Source organism: Gallinula chloropus, assembly GCF_964237585.1.
Source record: "Gallinula chloropus genome assembly, chromosome: 17".
In the NCBI taxonomy this organism is placed as follows: domain Eukaryota; kingdom Metazoa; phylum Chordata; class Aves; order Gruiformes; family Rallidae; genus Gallinula; species Gallinula chloropus.
The window spans coordinates 7,310,138-7,328,594 of NC_140102.1; the positions used below are offsets into that span (position 1 = coordinate 7,310,138).

An 18,457-nucleotide genomic window follows, 5' to 3' on the forward strand; every position below is an offset into this window, starting at 1 on the left:
AGGGTGGTCTTAAAGTGAGAGGAAATGCTGCATATGACAAATGGGTGTTTTAACTCCATAGAGTCTTTATTCTGATACTCCCCTCCCTCATTTTAGTAGGTGAGCCTTTGTTTCTAAGGAATACTGGACTGTTTGGCAGATGTATGTTGGATACGTATGGGACTGAAGCCTGGATGTTTCTGAACACATCTGTGAGCTTTTGCATTTTCCCTTTCAACAAAGGGCAACTACTAAAGGGGAAAAGAGAGTCAAGATCCAACAGTATGCCATGTGTTGTGTGTTTGCCTGCGTCCCAACAACTGACAGTGTCCTGTTTCTTCAGCATTCACCTTCTTTCCTTTGTATTATCCAAAGATTATTTTAAAAGAATTCTTACAAGGTGCACCAGAGTAACTTTCACTCCAGCACAAAACACTTGAAGTGCTGTTGTTGCTCTGTATGTGTTAGACTCCATCTCCTCCTTTCCCAGCACTGAAGTATCTGGAGCCCAGATTTGTAGTCAAGATTTCAGGCACATTTTTGTGGCCTCATAGTTCCTATTTAGTTTTTAAAAGAAAAAAGGAAAAGCTATTTTAATAATTTGACCTGCATTTTTATAATTTCTAGTGTCTGTGACATCCTTCCAGATGTGTCTCTGCCTGCCTGACTGCCCTGCCAATACTTATTAATTTCATGGCAATCTTTTCAAGTGTGTTTGGAAACAAACAGGGAAAAGTTACTTGAAGGTCAAGAATGAATGGAACAGGGAAGTGAAATGGGAATGCTCCTGCCCCCTACGATAGTTCATATTTCTGTAGCTTTTTCTATTTTGCTCTTAAAATGTTCTTTACACATACAGATCTGCAAAACATTCCTGAAGAGGGAAGAGTCCTGGAGGTGAGAGACAGCACTGAGGCGTTAATCACCAAAGTGAATCAGCGAGTCAATGGTAGAATGAAGAGATCCAAGGCTCTGACCCCTGCGCAAGCTCTTCTGTTGGAGGAGTGAGATGTGGACATCTCTGGGTGAGAGCCTTGGCGGCTTAAATAACCATCCACTGAAATGACCTGGTGGGTTAATGGTGTTGAAAAACTTGGGATTCCACAGGTAGCAGGACCAGTGAGGTCAAAGTGTCCTTGGTGTGCAAAGTGCTTGCCCAGAGCTGTAGCTTTCTTAATTTGATAGGCTTACCAGAAGAGAATCTAGCTAATGAGTCAAACTTAGAAACAAAGCCTGTTTTTCTCCGAGAAAACCTGAGGAAAGGATGCTTTGTTCTTCATTTGGGGTTTTTTTAATAATTCTGTCCTGTTCATACAGCCAGAGAGCTGTGTTCATGGCCTGCCCCTGTTTGGAAGAGAAGTTGAAGAAATACCAGCCAGAGCTGAAAACAAATGAAGGATGGGGATGTCAGTAGTCCTGGATGAAGCCCACCCTAGCATTGCAGGTAAGGGTGTCTCCACAAACATGGCCTCTTTTCCTTGGGGTTTCTCCTGGTGGGAACGAAGAGCCTCCCAAGACCCGGCACTCACTGCAGGGGCGGTGGGGTCAGGCAAGGAGAATTTTTGGATCCTCCTCAGTACTGTGAGAAGTGCTCCTAAAGAAAGGGCAGCTGAACCTAAGACAGCAGCAACACAGAGAGGAGGAAATCCCCGTGAGAGGAGGTGGCAGAGGGAGCCTGGCTCTCGGGGCTGGAGCTGATTCCCGGGGGAAACACGGGAAAACACGATGCGGCTTGGAGCGAAGTGATCTTAACGCCCCGGGCCGCAGCCCAGCGCTGCGGTGCTAGAGAAAGTGATGGAAAAGCTTGGTAAAGCCCGTGTCCCGGCGCGGTGAGGCTGGCAGCTCCTGCCCCGGGAGCGGCAGCGGCGGCTGCTGCGGCGGCAGTGCTCTCTAGCGGCGGCACAGGCTGCGGGCACCCCGCGCCCGGGGCTGTGCCAGCCCCGCGCTGGGGGCTGCGGAGCCGCTGCCCCTCCGGGCCGGGTGATCTGGTCCCTTCGCGGCGGCGGGACTGGTGCAGCTCCACGCCGGGGGATTAGAAATAGGGTGAAGCTTCCCAAGCCCGCGACAAAGGGCTTCCCAAGCCGCCCTGTCCAGCTGTGTGAGCACTTCAGGGGCTATGGTGACCTGATGTCTCAACGTGGTCCGTAGATTAGGCCAAGGGACGTTGGTGTGCGTGAGCCACCTGGCAAACGGGGGTTCCTTCAGGCTGGAGAAATCGTTGTGTGGCCCAACGAGCCAGCCACACACACGTCGGTACCGACACAGTGGTACACGGGCGATGGAAGCGCCCGGAGTCCTTCAGCTACGGATCGGAGAGACCTGACTGCGCTTCCACAGGCGAGTACAAGTCTGAATACACACGTTACGTTGCACATTCGGAAAGAAAAGAAACCCTGGATTTTTGCAGAGGGCTTTTGGTAGAGGAAATTGAAAAATATGTATCTGACATATCTGAAGACCGAGTTGTAACTTGCATCCTGACAGTTCCAGATGTTCCCCAGATGTCAAAGGGACCCAGTCATTGAAAGAGCAGAACACATTTGTTTCAACAAGTTCTAACTTCAGTATTGCCAGAGAATTAGAAGCCCTAGGTTTGTTTTGATTGATCTTTCACTGGTAACTCTAATATCTATTAATTGTCTACTAATCTAATTGAAAGTGAATTAGTTCCTTTTTATTCCCGACAGTGTGAGGCTGATATACATCCTGATCCCTGCTGCTTCCCTCTCTCTTCTCTTTGGGTTTGCATGGTACGGAGTAAGGTCCTGGAAAAGAAGTGCTATAAACATTGGCAATCATCTGTGCACAGCAGAGGGGTAAAAATAGGGACCTGAGCTCCTCCACGAAGGGCTTCCAAAACTCATCAACGCGGGGCTTCCCTCTTTAGCGCTTTCCTTACCAGAAAGATTTTGGGTGTGGAAGAGGTGAAGGCTGCAGGAGAGTTTGGGAACTGCCCCGAACCACTGACAAAACCTACTTTGCAGGGCCCAGAGTCCTCAGGAGATGGCAGCCAGGGCAAGGGGTCTCTGCTGCTCCACCACCGCCCCACAAAAAGAGCTGCAGGCCCGGGAGCAGGACCCGGGTTGGGGCTGAGGCAGGACCCCGGTGTGGGGCTCCCCTCCCAGGGGAAATGCGGGGTGCGGGCACGGTGCGCTTCAGCCCGGGCCTTCCCTTCCTCCTCTCCCTTCCCTTATCCTTCTTTCCCCGTGTGGGTTCAGCGTTCGGCGCTCGGTTAACGCCGCCGGCTCCCGGCCCGGGCTTTGTTAGAGCCCTCGGCAGACAGACAGACCGACACGGAGGAAGCGCGCGCGCCCCGCCCCGCCGCTCCCCCACGCCGCCAGGGGGCGCTCGCGCGGTGCGGGGTGCCGCTCGTTCCCCGCGAAGGGGCTGGGCCGAGGCAGGGGCCGCGCCCATTGGTGCCTTCCGGCTGCCTGACCCGGCAGAGCAAGTGGGGCCGGGCCGGCGGCCGAGGCGCGGGGCTGGGCCGGGCCGGGCCGGGCCGGGCCGGGGGCGTCCCTCGCGTTCCCGTAGCGCGCCGGGCTGTTCTGCGGCCCTCGGCGGTCACTGGAGCATCAGATCGAAGCGGTTCCGCGGCTGCCGGCCGCCGCTCGGTCCCGGCGGGCGGCGGAGGGGCGAGCCCGGGCACCAGGAGCTGCGAAGCCCCGGGGTGGGGGGGGACACGACTCCTTCCCGCCCGCGAGGAGCTGCAGAATCCGCCGCTGTCCGTCCGGCCGTCACGGTTCCGCGTTACCGGCAGCGGCGTTCTGTGCGCTCTCCCCAGGCCGAGCGCGGCGAGAAGCGGCCCCGGGTAGCCCGAGCCGGCCCAGTAATCCCGGTGGCACCTCGCGCCTCCCTAGCCGAAAATGAAGACGGTGTTAATGGTCGCGGAGAAGCCGTCCCTGGCGCAGTCCATCGCCAAGATCCTCTCCAGGGGTAGGAAGGAGCGCGGCGGCTCGGCCGGGGCAGGGGCTGGATACGCCGTGGTCGTGTGGAGGCCTGGAGAGACCTTACGGGTTTTGAAGTGAGGTTGAGGAACACCCGGGGCCGTGACTCGGTTGTCCCGGGGCAGCTGCCGCTGGCAGCGGTGGCTGAGGACTGGTTGGGGTTTGTAAAACGACTGGGCGGCCCTTGGCGTTCCGTTCCGAGCTGGCACGCACTCAGGGATGAAGGGATCCGGTTTAGGTGTGTTATGTAGGTGGAGTGTGTTAGCCTATGTGGCTTCTGCAAAGTGCCAGTCGGGTTGCAAGAGGCTGTTCTGAGACCTCTTTTTAGAGCTGTAGTAAATATTTCATGGATCGTGGAAAGTGGGATGAGTTGTTTGTAGCTGTACTGGTCTAGAAGACGGGCTTTGTTTTCATAAGGGTATCTTGGTGGGAGGTAAATGATGGAGGAGATAACAGATAGTTTCAATAAAAAAATGAAATATGCTTTTTAAAAGGTCTAAAAGATAAATTAACTGAAATAAAAACTTGGTTGATGAGTAGAGTTTTTTGAGTGGAAGACCCTAGCCGTAAGATCTAAGAAAAGGGGGATGTTTGACATCAAATAGCTTCTTTCAGTAGGGTTTTTTTAATCCTGCTGGTGTTTGTGGTGTTATTTTCACAGGAAGCATGTCCTCTCGCAAGGGACTGAACGGTGTCTGCTCTGTGCATGAGTACACTGGGTCGTTCATGGGACAGAGTGCACATTTCAAGATGACATCTGTGTGTGGTCATGTCATGACTTTGGATTTCATAGGTATTCGTTCATAAAATGTTTAACTGATGGGGGTTGTAAAATCGCAAAGGACTTCTCATGGGAAAATACTCATTGTGGAAATAGTTTAAGAAGAATGTTAGAACTTAGAGAGGAATGGTGGATGAAAAGATCACTTGTAGTCAGCAGTTCTTGATTTTCTGTTTCTAGATCTCTGGTTGATCTCTTGCATGGCCTTGGGCATAAGCTACCTAAGTTTTATGTGCCTGAATTATGTCCTTGGAAAACGAGGGGAGAAGAGGCTCAATTTGCTACCCTGTAAAAATGTTTTGGTACTTTGGATGAAAGGTGATTGAGGAGCACAGAGTCCAGTGGGGTATCCCCAAAGTATTGTTTGTGCATGACAGCAAAATAGAGATGGTAAGGGTCATGCCTGAGGAACCCTGCCACTGACTTGCTTTGAAGCGTAGGACTGAGTCATGTGACTGCTGTGTTTCCTCTGATAACGACCTCACAAGTTTTACAAGGAATAAATTTTGAGTTATCTACACAATGCTTTGAAGATGTAGAGTTTAATGTACTTGCTAAGCAGTGTTACTAGCAGTCACTTCAGAAAGATGGAAATGAACGAATGTGTTGATATGAGAAGGTGACACATGGCATAACAGGGCTGAGACAACTCGCCATAAGCAATGAAGAGTAAAGCTCTGCAGCATCCACATCATAAGTGTACTGTGAAAACGGGAAAATATCTCAGCCCCCTTCACCCAATCAATTAATTGTACAAAGAGAAGTATTTTAGTAACTCATGTTAAAATTTCTGAAAGGTGGATACAGTATTTTTTCTTCCTTTGTGTGTTTCATATGGTGCAAAGGGTTCCCTGATACACAGTAAAGCAAGATGTATTAGGGTAGAAAGCTTTCTGAGACAGATCTTGAAAGCCAAGTGTTTTACAAAGTGATGTTGTTTGCTGTTCGTTGTTTTTGGTTTTTTTAATGTATATTTAGAGCTCTGCCTAATATACTTCTGCTTTCCAGGAAAATATAATAGCTGGGATAAAGTGGATCCAGCAGAACTGTTCAGCAAGGCTCCCACAGAAAAGAAAGAAGCTAATCCCAGATTGACAGTGGTGAAGTTTTTACAGGTATTCTGTCTTACAAGTTTGTTTGAGACGTATCTTCCACCCACCCCCACCCTTTGCATTCTTTTTCTTTATTTCATCTGGAGCATATTCCATCTTCAAGGATTCATTGTTCCCATTCTTCCTCTGTTAGAGGAGGCAATGAGACATGCTTTTGCCCTGTCAAGAACAATAATTGATGTTATTTTGTGGTTTTGCAAAGTAATGAAAGTTACTAATACATTTGAAAGAGCCATGTAGCATTTTGCTGTGAGCTAGCCTTGCTTTAAAAAACTGTAAATTCTTACAGGTTAGATAGCTTTATTTAAGAACCAGAAGTATAACCCTCTCTGAGTTCTCAGAGTGGGTTGGTTATCTTTGCTCTAGTATAAGAAATTGAGTCTGTCTTTACTGTGGACAGTCTTCTGTTGGAGTGCAATACCAGCGTCTTCCATGGCCCTGAAAACATTGATTGTGTGTCTTCCCTCTACTAAAGCAGACAGGCCATGTGAACGCCCTGTTTCTCATGCTGCAGGTTGTTGAATGTTTGGCTCAGTAGGTCTATTCACCTGCTTCCCAAAAGTGGGCAGTGTTTGGCAACATGCTGTACAAGATGCTAGAGCTCTTCCAGGGTTGAAGTGAAATGTGTATGTTCCTAAATAAGGATTTGCTTCCCTGCAGGAAGTGGCTTTTTGTCGAGGCTGGGCCCATTTTTATTAATTTTACTGGTTCACAGAATCATAGGGGTTGGAAGGGACCTCCAGAGATCATTGGGTCCAACCCTCCTGCCAAAGCAGGGTCCCTGGGACAGGTTGCACAGGTCGGTGTCCAGACGGGTCTTGAATATCTCCAGAGAAGGAGACTCCACACCCCCTGGGCAGCCTGTCCCAGGGCTCTGTCACCCTCACTGTGAAAAAGTTCTTCCACATATTGGTGTGGAACTTCCTGTGCTCCAGCTTGAGGCCATTGCCCCTTGTCCTGTCCCCACAGACACTGAGAAGAGGCTGGACATTCCCCCTGTGTCCCACACTTTAGATATTTATAAACATTAATAAGATCCCCAAGTTCTTAACACTGTCTGAAATCTTTGCCTTGTTGTTTTGCCATTGCCTTGTGGGTTTTTTGACTGTCAATATCCTGCTTCTCAAATTGGAGCAGTGGATGTGTATTTTGCTTTAGCAGCAAGTGCAAGGCATGGCTTGTAAATGGCTTCTTCAAAATAAGTCTACATTGGTTACTGTTCACTCTTCACACATGGCCCTCAGGAAAGCAGTAGTTTGGTTGCTTTTGCAAAATAATATTCTCTGAAAGGCAAGTATGTGTGGTGTAAAACTGCTTTCTGCCAGATAAATTTAGACATCGTGGTATCCTTATGAACTAGGAGAGTGTTTCTCATTTTGTGGGATTTTTTTAAATGATCTGGAAACTGAGGCACAGAAAGGGGAAGGGACCATGCCCAAGGCATGCACAGGCTCTGGCAGCTTCAAGAGACTTGCACTCCTGTAACGCTGTGCTGATTTTTTTTCAGCTCCTCCAGAAAAGCACCTTCTAGGCAGACTCCTGTGACACACAGCTTGCTTTTCTCTTCAACTGTTACATACCAGCAGATGACTTGTCACTTCTGCTATATTCCTCCAGTCCTTTTTGCACCAAATAATTTATCTCCAGTACTTTAAAATAGAAACAAGAAGTATACAGTTAGTGAGAAGTCTGTTTTTGAGTTGCTGAAGAACTGCTGGTTTTTTCTCACAGGTTGAGGGAAGAGGCTGTGATTGTATTGTCTTGTGGTTGGATTGTGATAAGGAAGGAGAAAACATCTGTTTTGAAGTAAGTTTTCAATTTTAAAGACTCTTAATATGCTTGTCTGTGATGTGCAATACTGTCAGTGTATTGTTTTATGGGTACACAGTAAAATTCAAGCTAGTTGAATGAAGTTTTGTAAGCATGGAGGGCACTGATGCAAAAACTCATGTGCTTTTGAACTCTTAATATGTCAGTTAAAGAGTATAAATCAGTTTTGTAGCTGTTGCTCATCTGAGATGAACAATGCAGTCTTTTAAATGTTTGAACATTCTAGTACTTTGAGATTTGGTCTGGTTTTCACAGCTGGAGTAGTTATTTTGCTGTCGTTACAGAAGTTGCTCTCTATTGTCTAACTGTTTCATGAACAAAAGATACTTTTGAGTGTAAAGGCTGCTTTTCAGTGTAGGATTACCACAGGAATTTGGACTCTGCACATAAAACATGTAGAACGAAAACTTTGGTGTACAAAGATTGGGGGTTTTTTTAGCATCCTATTCCCACCAATTTTGTTGTTGTTTTGATTAAAGATGCACGTTTTAGCAAGCAGTTATTTTCAGTTCTTTAAATGCCACTCTATCATAACTGGGCCCAGGCTGTATGTAGAGTAAACCCAGCTAGAAGCTGATACATATTCACCAAAAGGTGCTGCAGCTGCACTGGTGATTTTCTTTGCACTTAGTGAGGAATAGCACTTTGCTTCCAGCAGTTACTGTTTAATAAATTAATCCCACCATTTTGCTAATTCTTAATATGCTTCTGAGCAGATAGACAGCTACTGCTCTTGCTTACCAGTGCATTAGCATGACATCTTGCTACATTAAGAAAGAAGTTACATATCAGCAACTACTCTGTGGCTTGTGAGGTTGTTTTTCTTTAGAGAGAAAAGCTGACTTAAACCCTTAACCTTTCAAATGCTCTGAAAATATGCTTCTGATCTTCACTAGGTTCTTGATGCTGTTCTTCCTGTTATGAACAAACCTCGTAGCACCGAAAGGACGATCTACAGAGCTAAATTCAGTTCTATCACTGACACAGATATCTGCAATGCCATGAATCACTTGGGAGAACCCAATCGCAACGAAGCTCTTTCAGTGGATGCCCGCCAGGAGCTGGATCTCAGAATTGGCTGTGCGTTTACAAGGTGACAGCATAGGTTACAGACAGTTTTACAGAAGGCTTGGGAATGCTGCTCTATCCACACAGTACGCCTCAGAACTCTAGTGGGTAATTCTGCTTGCCAGCAAACTGAACAATTTTATGCCCAAACAAGGAAAAAGAAATAAAAGATTGTGTTATGGCTTTGAGCTAGGTAAAGTACTGGCAGCAACTACAGTGTGATCTTACTTTGTGACATTCTTCCATATTTCTTTGGGAATAGAGAGGATTCAGGGAGGCAAAATAATTGGATTTAATTAGCTATGAGATTATATTTCTTAGAATGCTTTTTTCCTAATGCATGAATGATTTAATAGATTAGTCATATTTATGTGTACAAGTTAACGAAAACTTTTGCTTTCCATGGGAATGAGAATAATAATGTACTTGTTCCTGTTCCTTCCCCTACCCCCTTCCCACAGGTTTCAGACTAAATATTTTCAGGGGAAATACGGGAATTTAGACAGCTCTCTCATCTCCTTTGGGCCGTGTCAGACCCCAACACTTGGATTCTGTGTTGAAAGGCATGACAAAATCCAGTCATTTAAGCCTGAGACTTACTGGGTGCTGCAAGCTAAAGTAAGTTTAACAATCCTTGTTTGTATATGAAAAACATATATTTTTACCAGAGAAATACATTTTCATTGTGTTCATTCATAAAGTTGTAGCTGCTGACAAGAATTAACAATGCCTCCAAAATTTACTCATGTGTCCCCATTTGGTTCACATGCGTGTCACCACTATTGAGAGCGGATTCCAGGATGTCAGCTTTGTGTTAAAGTGGTTACTGCCTGCTGCTTATAAGAATTCTTAGTGCTAACAATCTAAGCCTAGACTCAGCCAAAAAGACTGCTTTAAAATGGTTTTCTTTTGTTCCCTGGGGTCCTTGGGCTGACTGTGTTGTTAATTTGAATCCAGGAATTAATTAGGCTGCCAACAAACATTGGCATTGCTGAGTATTGGAATTTTAAAGCAAATAAAATGCTCATTGTGTTAATTGGCAATTGAATCCTCTGAATACTTTGGCAGCTTATAGCAGTTTTATAGCCTCGCTGCTGTCCAAGCTCTGAGAGTAAACCAACATGGTTTTACTGCCTGTGATCACAAGGATTTTTTTAAACAAATATGGGATTGATGGTAAAAAGTTGCCACTTTTAGATTTAAAAAATAACCAAAAGATAAAAACCCATGTCTGTCATATCTTTTCTGATGCATCTCGTGTCACACTAGGAGGGAGTATTTGGTGCTTGTTTCCAGAGCTTTGTGCTCTCCTATATTGCTTGCTTCATATATGTGGGACTTGAAACACAACCTCATTACAGCTTAATACAAATGATTCATTTTTCTAAATCAAAATGGAAAACTTTTAATTTCTGGCCATTTCAGCCTTTACTGTCCCCAGCACTATAAATAAGAAAAATATTTCAGTTAACTGCAGGAATAATTCCAGTCATTCCTCTGACCTCAGAAGTCAAAGTACTCCATCCTTCTTAAAAGCCCCTGTGAAAATGAGCACAACTGCATGTTTGAAGCACTTGGGTCCTAGTGCAGGTATTACTAGGATTTATTTGCTGGATTATTGTTGGAAATGGATATTCTCACATTTGAAGTAATAGAGTTGGAATATTTTTATTGTTTTTTGTCCATTAGGTGAACCCTGAAAAAGAAAGTTCTCTCACTTTGGATTGGGATAGAGTGAGGGTGTTTGATCGTGAGATTGCTCAAATGTTTCTGAATATAACAAAGATGGCAAAAGAAGCAAAGGTAGGAACACTTACAAAGTGTCAGTAGAGCCATTTAATATAAAGGAATACCACTTAATATTTAATACTTAATTTGCTGCATATTTTTAGTTTTTATTAAAAAAGGATGTAGAATATCTGAGGGGGTTGGTTTTTTGTGTGTTTTTTTTTCCTGTATGTTCAACTTTGTAAATAAGAATAAGGGGCAAGAGACTTTTAAAATTTTAGTTCCTATTATGTTACTATGGTCATTTCAGCAGAAGCCCCTTCTTAATATTGACTTTGGAAATGATCATCTCTCATGACAAGAAGTCTCCCGTACTGAACCTGTGAAGAAATACTGTTCAGATCTCTCCAAGCAGACCTCTTATTTCCCACGAGACATTGTATAAATCAGAATTTAATTACTTATATGGCAATATTCCTGCAGTTAAATTTTTAATCATGTGTATGGTACAGTCTTTACAGCCAATTAACTTCTAATTCTGCTCTGTTCAATAGTTATCTGGCAGTATATTTGGATTTAAGTGCTTACAGCCATCAGAGTTCAAGGACTGCACGAAGCTTTTAAAAATCTGGATCCTTAAGTTAGGACCGTTACAAGGATTTAGTGCTTATTCCAGGTAGCATTGAAACTACGTGCTGCTGAGGCAAAAGGGAAGTGAAGATAGCAATAACTACTTTGCTGCATTGCCATTTACACCTGTCTGATCTATTCCATAGCTCATAGGGACCTTAGGATTGTAACTTTAGAAGTTGGTAGAAATACCTCTGGTCAGATTCCTGAAGTAAAAATACATTGGTGGTTACTGTTTTAAGAAAAGTAAAACCAGGTAAGACAAGAATAGGTAATGTTAGGTATGCCACATGTTTATAGGTGTGATGGAAATAATACATTTACCAGTTACAAAACTTTGACTGGGAAAATGCTATTTTCTAGGTAGAATCTGTGAGTAAAAAAGAGAAGGTGAAGCAGAGACCACTGGCTCTGAACACGGTAGAAATGCTACGAGTGGCCAGTGCTGCTTTAGGTATGTGTAAAAGTTCAGATTTTCACCCTGTTTTAAAGCAAAATATTTTGGCTTCTCAGATAAAATAAAGTAGCATCAAATACAGTTTGATACCCTCCTTTCCCTGTAATACATCACTTTAGGGGAAGGATCAAGTTTAGAAAGCTTGTCAACAGTGAAATGTTGTGTGAGATCAAGGTGATAAAAGTCTTATGGAAAGGACAAAACAGGATTTATTTAAAAGCTTTGATAAAGTGCATTTTCAGATACAGCAAATAAATCATAATCACAGCATGGTGTGAATTTTTTTTGTTTTCTCCTATCCCATCTTAGGAATGGGTCCACAACACGCCATGCAAATAGCAGAGCGTCTCTATACTCAGGGTTATATTAGCTACCCTCGAACAGAGACCACTCATTATCCAGAAAATTTTGACTTGAAAGGATGTTTGAGACAACAAGCCAATAATCCTTATTGGGCAGAAACTGTGAGTACACAAAGCAATACATGTATTGTTTAACAGATCATTCTCTAGTCGGTGTTTTAGAATGTACCTTACATGGTATATTTTGATTTATAGGGTTTTAGAAACAATATCTGTAATTGCTTTCATTTGTGGATGTTGCATGGTTATGGATTTGATCTGAAAAGTTTCTTAACCTGCTCCAAGAGACCTGTTACCCACTTCAGCCAGACTGTTTTCTTCTCTTCCTTCACCCAGGTAAAAGCCTTGCTATCTGAAGGCCTTAATCGTCCAAGAAAGGGCCACGATGCAGGAGACCATCCTCCCATCACCCCAATGAGAGCTGCAACTGAAGCAGAATTAGGTACAGGCAAATTCAGTACTGTTGGAACACTGTGAGGAAGTTGGTTCCTTGAGGTATAGGAGCTGGGCTGAAAAATCCCAGAGTTTTAACAGAAAATATAATTGTTTGAATAGCAGGAAGTTAAGAGGGAGCAGACTTTATCAGAACTTAAACTTCTGACAACAGTGAAGTTCAGAGCTGGTCTGCTATTCAGGAATTAATCCTAAGGACCATAGTAGTGCTAAGAAAAAGGAATACCCAACTTAAGAACTCAATGCCTACTTTCTCCAAGATAAATTTGCTCCAGAATAGTAGCTTCCAAATATTGAAATTTTTCTGTATTTTTACACTTGAAAATCAAACTTGATCTGCATTTTAATGCAGTGTTTTTTTATATTAAAAGGTAACATTTGACTTTCTGTAATACTGCAATCCTTCAAAAAAGGACTTTGAGGTTACAAAAAAATGTAGTGAATGTGTAGGAATAGCTAAGATGGTTGTATGAAACTGATAACTTCTGAGTTTCATGAATCAATGGAATAATCTCTGATAGGAAAACAAATGGTTTAAAATTCTGAGGAACTGTATAAGATACTGAAGGCCATGTAAGATTTTTTTCTTTATACACACAGCAAGACAAAATATGCAAAGACAGGACTAAAAGGTAGAAGCTGCTCATAGCAATGTAACCTTTTGACTATTCAATTTCCCTTCTGTAGATTGTGAACAAGGAAATTTTGCTTTGAAATTTAATCTAGATTAATACATAGCATTAATCTCTTTATTTTTGTTCATATATTGCTCTTGGGTTTTAAGCAATCAAGAAAATTCTTTTTTACTTTATCTTGTCATTCAAGCATGTTGCAAAACATGAGATGAGCTGGCTAAATTGGGACTCTGTCTCCAGGAGCAGCACGCAGCATGTGTCTGACAAGTATATAGGCAGGGAACTTTAAAGGGGGAACTGGATGGGCTTTTGAATGTTACAGGATACCTTTTTTTTTTCCTGTGATACCTGTGGAAATCTCGTACCTCTTAATACAGATTTTTACGTAGAGCTGCAGGACTTGAGTTTTGTGGGTAATACATTGTTTATCCTCAGGTGGAGATGGATGGCGACTGTATGAGTATATAACCAGGCATTTCATTGCCACTGTCAGTGCTGATTGCAAGTACCTACAGACCACTATTTCTTTCAGTATTGGCCCTGAACGTTTTACCTGTATTGGGAAAGTAGTGACTTCGCCAGGTAAGACAAATCAGCAGGTAAGTAGTTGGGTACAGATTTTTTTTTTGTCTGTTGATTCACTGAATGGATAAAAAAGTGAAGCTTTGGGGACAAGTACAATTTTGAAGACATTTTTTTGAGCTATCAGGACCAGAGACCAAATGTTTGTCTTCATTTCCATACATCAACTACAATAACAAAAATCTTACTTTTCATGTAATCTCAAAGATTAATGCTACTTTTGCCAGTCTTGTTAGGGGGAAAAAATGCCTTTTGAAGGTTAAACTACACAAAGGCAGATTTTTTTTTTTTCTTGGGCCTTTGTAATAGACAATGTAGTACTACCACTAAGATTTTTATGGTGAGCTGGCCCAGTAGTCCTTACTACATTAATATGCTTTACTGTTTGCTTTTCCTTTTTACAAAAGGTGTCCCATCCATTCTGGCATCCTGCTCTCATTCAAGAAAATTGTTATTTTTTTCATATATCAACCTGGCTTAAGTTACACACAGAATAGATCTGATGCAGCCAGGTGGGAGATGCTGTCCTGTGATACTGTATTGCCTCAGTATTCCTACCCTGGGATATTGTCTGTTTGCTGTGGCTGACAGGCTCTTAAGTTTGACTTGTATAATGCAGCCCATGTTAAAATTAGAAATGTATACCTTTGCCTTTTGAGAGATGTGAAGATAAGCTCTCATTATTTTTGTTTGTTTGTTTACCTCCAGGGTTCACAGAAGTCATGCCGTGGCACAGCATCCCGTTAGAAGAGAGCCTTCCCCACTGTGAGAAAGGAGATCTTTTTCCAGTTGCTGAAATAAAATTGCTGGAAAAGCAAACCAGTCCTCCTGATTACCTGACAGAAGCAGAACTCATCACCCTGATGGAAAAGCATGGCATTGGTAGGAACTCACTTAACTTGCATTATCCTTAAATACATCCACCAAGAGTCCAGAGAGTGTCAGTCGCTCCTCTGAACTGTGCTTGGAACTGTGTTCAGTGTTCATTTGAATAGGGTACAGTAACAACCTCGATTTGTTTTTTCCCCTCCAAACCACAATGCCTGTAGTAGCTCTGAGCAGATGGTAGATTGTATCTTTGCCCACATTCCTCTCCCTTTCTTATCCCTAGGCCTTGTTTCTGGCCAAAGCAGTATCCTTTCATAACACATGCTTGTCACTTCTGTCAGAAAGAGATGATGTCTGGAGGCATGCACTCCCCCATTCTTAGGAATGATTTCCTGTCTTTACAGCTTGCTTCAGCTTTGCTGGCTCCAACAGTCCTCATACCTTACTGTACAATTTACCACAGTTCTACTTTTTTTCCACTCTGACTTGATTTCTCCAGTGCATTTTCATAAATCTGTCCATTCAAAAGACAGTCTCTTACTCCACTATGTTTCTCCAAAATAAATGATTGTGATATTAGATGTCTTCCCAATAGTAATTCCTTGAAAGAGATAAAAGAATTAAGGTTAAAACATACTTTTCAGACACCTCAGAACTGCAAAGGACATAAGAACTGCTCCCTGAGATACCCAACTTACAAGAGTAGGTTAACAGTAAAAGGGCATCTGAATTTTGAGTAGCCTCAGGAATACCATAATTTGACACAGAATCAGAGAAATCAGAAGTGTGTAATTTGAAGAAAACTTTGTTTTGTTCAGGATAAATATATTGTTTTCCTTCATGTGGCAGGAACTGATGCAAGTATTCCAGTCCACATTAACAACATTTGCCAGCGAAACTATGTCACGGTGGAGAGTGGTCGGAGACTGAAGCCTACAAACCTTGGCATCGTCCTGGTTCATGGTTATTACAAAATAGGTCAGTTAAATGTTCTTCCCTTTCTATCCTCTTACTTTCTTTTCATTTCAGCATGTCAAGGGCTGTTGTCACTGCATAAGTAGTGTTTCTGTCTGAAATGATGCACCTGGGAACATTGCTAATTCCAAAGACTATGATAATTGAAACTAGTTCAGTTTGGTGCCAGTTTATGTGGATGGTTTCCTACCTCCATTTTTTGATCTTTCATTGCTGCTTCTCTGTTGCTGTTGTCTTTGGTTTTCTGTTAGATGCAGAGTTGGTTCTTCCTACAATCCGCAGTGCTGTAGAGAAGCAACTCAACTTAATAGCTCTGGGTAAAGCGAATTATCATCAGGTCCTGGAGCACACCCTTGATATTTTCAAAAGGAAGTTTCACTATTTTGTGGATTCTATTGCAGGTAAAACTTTTTTACACATGGATTTCCCTACAGTTACTTAATTGTTGCAAAGGTGCTAGTAGAAAATACATACATATTCGATTCCTTTCAGAGATTTAGGGTTACTGAAATGTTGTGGCAGGACTGGAAGTTTGTAGTTAAATGAAGTTGCTCTCCAGAACAAAATGGACTAAATCATGGCTTCAAAAGCTACTACAGATTATTTGTGACTGTGTAGTGGTTGGTTTTCAAAAACGTTAGACTAGCTGAAATACCCTTGTGCATGCTAACTGCAAAATCCCATATATTTAATAAGTCTTTCTAAACAAGGAAGAGCTTTGTGAACAAAATATTTTCATTCCTGCTTCTTCACAGGTCCTGTAGATGTTTTTGTGGGAGGCTTCCTCTGAAGAGCTATAATTCTAACCTAAATTATCTCTTCTGCAGGTATGGATGAGCTGATGGAAGTGTCTTTTTCACCCTTAGCTGCCACAGGTAAACCTCTTTCCCGCTGTGGCAAGTGCCATCGTTTCATGAAATATATTCAGGTAAGTTCACTTCATGCTTGTAAATTTCACTTTTTGGGGGGCATTAGGTAGAAATCCCTTTCCCATTATTCAATTTGGATTCAAATGTAGTTCTCAAGTGCATTTCTAAGACAAAAACCCTGATGGGGTCCTTCCATGGAGAGCAAAAAAGGGGAGCACGCCGAGTTGGATTTCCTGCAAGTGTTGTCACTCAGTTGTTCTGGAGATTTGTATTCTACTTCCAGGCCAAACCAAGTCGTCTGCACTGCTCTCACTGTGATGACACATACAGTCTCCCACAGAACGGTACCATTAAACTCTACAAAGAGTTGCGTTGCCCCCTAGATGACTTTGAGCTAGTGCTGTGGTCATCGGGATCCAGAGGAAAGAGCTACCCACTCTGTCCGTACTGTTACAACCATCCTCCCTTCAGGGACATGAAAAAAGGTAGGAATCCTGTAAATGCACAGGGATCATCCTCACTTGAAATAAATTAGGTGCAGTCTGTGCAGTGTGTTTCTTTGGTAGCTTCTAATCAGTGCTGCTTACTATAAAGTGCTGTTCAAATTAGATGAGGCACCTGAAATTCACGTCAAACTCACTGACCAAAAGCTGTTAGTTAACTCATTTCTGAATGCTTTTTAAAAATAAAAGAAATTAATTTCCATGCATGTGCAGGAGCACATTCCTGACACTCAGTATGGAGTGAGAGACACTGACATTCTGAGATGTTGCAAATGGAAGTGTGCTTGCTATGGCTAGAACTATAGATTAAGGCCAGGTCTGAGACTGTTTTGATACTGATATGGTGTGTCAGAAGCTGTTGAAAGATATAAAAAGGGGTAAAAGTTGCATTTAGTTTGTTAACTGTAAGTGCAAAACTTAGTTAAGGTAATGCATCAAAGCTCTGAGTGTCAGGAGCGTTTTGGCATCTTATTACCATCTTTTAATTAAAAGTGTCTTGTACTAACAGCATATAGTGCAAGTATAAAATAGCAGTTAGAACCATATGTTTAATTGAAAGCATAATTGGATGTCATCACTAATGTGCCCGAACTGCCTGTATTGTACAGTGTCAGTATCTGGCAAGTGTGAAAGCCATTCCATAAAATTTTTGAGCAAGAGATTCTGTGAAAAAAGCAGGTTGCGGTTTGGGGAGTGGTTGCATTCCTTAGTTATTATAGAAACCACTGGACACAATCCTGTGTCTTGCTTCCTCCAAACTGGGTGGTGATACGAAGGGTTCCTCGTTCTACGGCTTTACTCTTCTTCCACCAGGAATGGGCTGCAATGAATGCACCCACCCCACGTGCCAGCATTCTCTTAGCATGCTTGGAATTGGGCAGTGTGTTGAATGTGAGAATGGGGTTCTGGTGCTAGACTCAACGTCTGGTCCCAAGTGGAAGATGGCCTGCAACAAATGCAACGTGATTGTGCACTTCTTTGAGAATGCCCACAAAGTCCGAGTGTCGCCGGAGACCTGTGACTTGTGTGATGCAGCCCTCGTGGATGTAGATTTTAACAAAGCCAAATCCCCTCTACCTGGTGATGAGACCCAGCATTCGGGCTGCGTATTCTGTGATCCTGTGTTTCAAGATCTGGTGGAGCTGAAACATGCAGCCATGAGGCACCCCATGCACCGTGGGGGACAAGGGAAAAGGCAAGGTCGAGGAAGAGGTAAAGGCCGAAGGCCTGGAGGAAGACTTAATCCAAAGAAACCCAAGGACAAAATGGCAGCTCTGGCTGCTTACTTTGTATAGTGGCTACACCACAGAAAAATAAACTTCTTATAAAAAATGTGTTTCCCTTTAAGTTAATTTTAAAGTATTTTTCATCTTTGCTGCTCTCTTCTTTTAGGACATGTTAAAACCCCTTAGATTGTTGTATGCCTTGATTTAACCACAAAACAAATCCTCCAGGTGATCAGTTAGTAACCAAGTAAGCCTTTAAGCTTTTAATTGGAACTAGTTGGTCCAATTAGAGCACAGAAAAGTAGAGAGACTCAGGAAGTCTACCTGGACTGTTACCTGTGGCTGATAGAAGGGAAACTTCATTTCCCTTTTCTGTCATTTCTGTGGCCTTTATCAGCAATACAAGTGCCAGGAGTACAAGAGCTGATTAAGATCAGTGTTATGCTCCTGTAGCCTTCAGGTGTTGAATGAGACTTGTTTCATCTGACTTTGAAT

The 18,457-nt window shown here is 43.0% G+C and overlaps 1 protein-coding gene across 1 annotated transcript; it reads left to right on the forward strand.

Moving 5' to 3' along the window:
* The first annotated feature begins 3,810 nt into the window (after positions 1 to 3,810).
* TOP3B (DNA topoisomerase III beta) lies at positions 3,811 to 18,068 on the forward strand. Its single transcript, XM_084271821.1, has 17 exons — positions 3,811 to 3,912; positions 4,585 to 4,716; positions 5,713 to 5,819; positions 7,548 to 7,622; positions 8,543 to 8,739; positions 9,176 to 9,332; positions 10,404 to 10,517; positions 11,436 to 11,526; positions 11,839 to 11,993; positions 12,228 to 12,333; positions 13,415 to 13,561; positions 14,270 to 14,443; positions 15,239 to 15,367; positions 15,616 to 15,765; positions 16,192 to 16,292; positions 16,517 to 16,718; positions 17,550 to 18,068. The coding sequence occupies exons 1-17, from the start codon at positions 3,843 to 3,845 to the stop codon at positions 18,029 to 18,031; spliced, it is 2,589 nt and encodes an 862-aa protein (XP_084127947.1). The 5' UTR covers positions 3,811 to 3,842; the 3' UTR covers positions 18,032 to 18,068.
* The last annotated feature ends 389 nt before the right edge of the window (positions 18,069 to 18,457 follow it).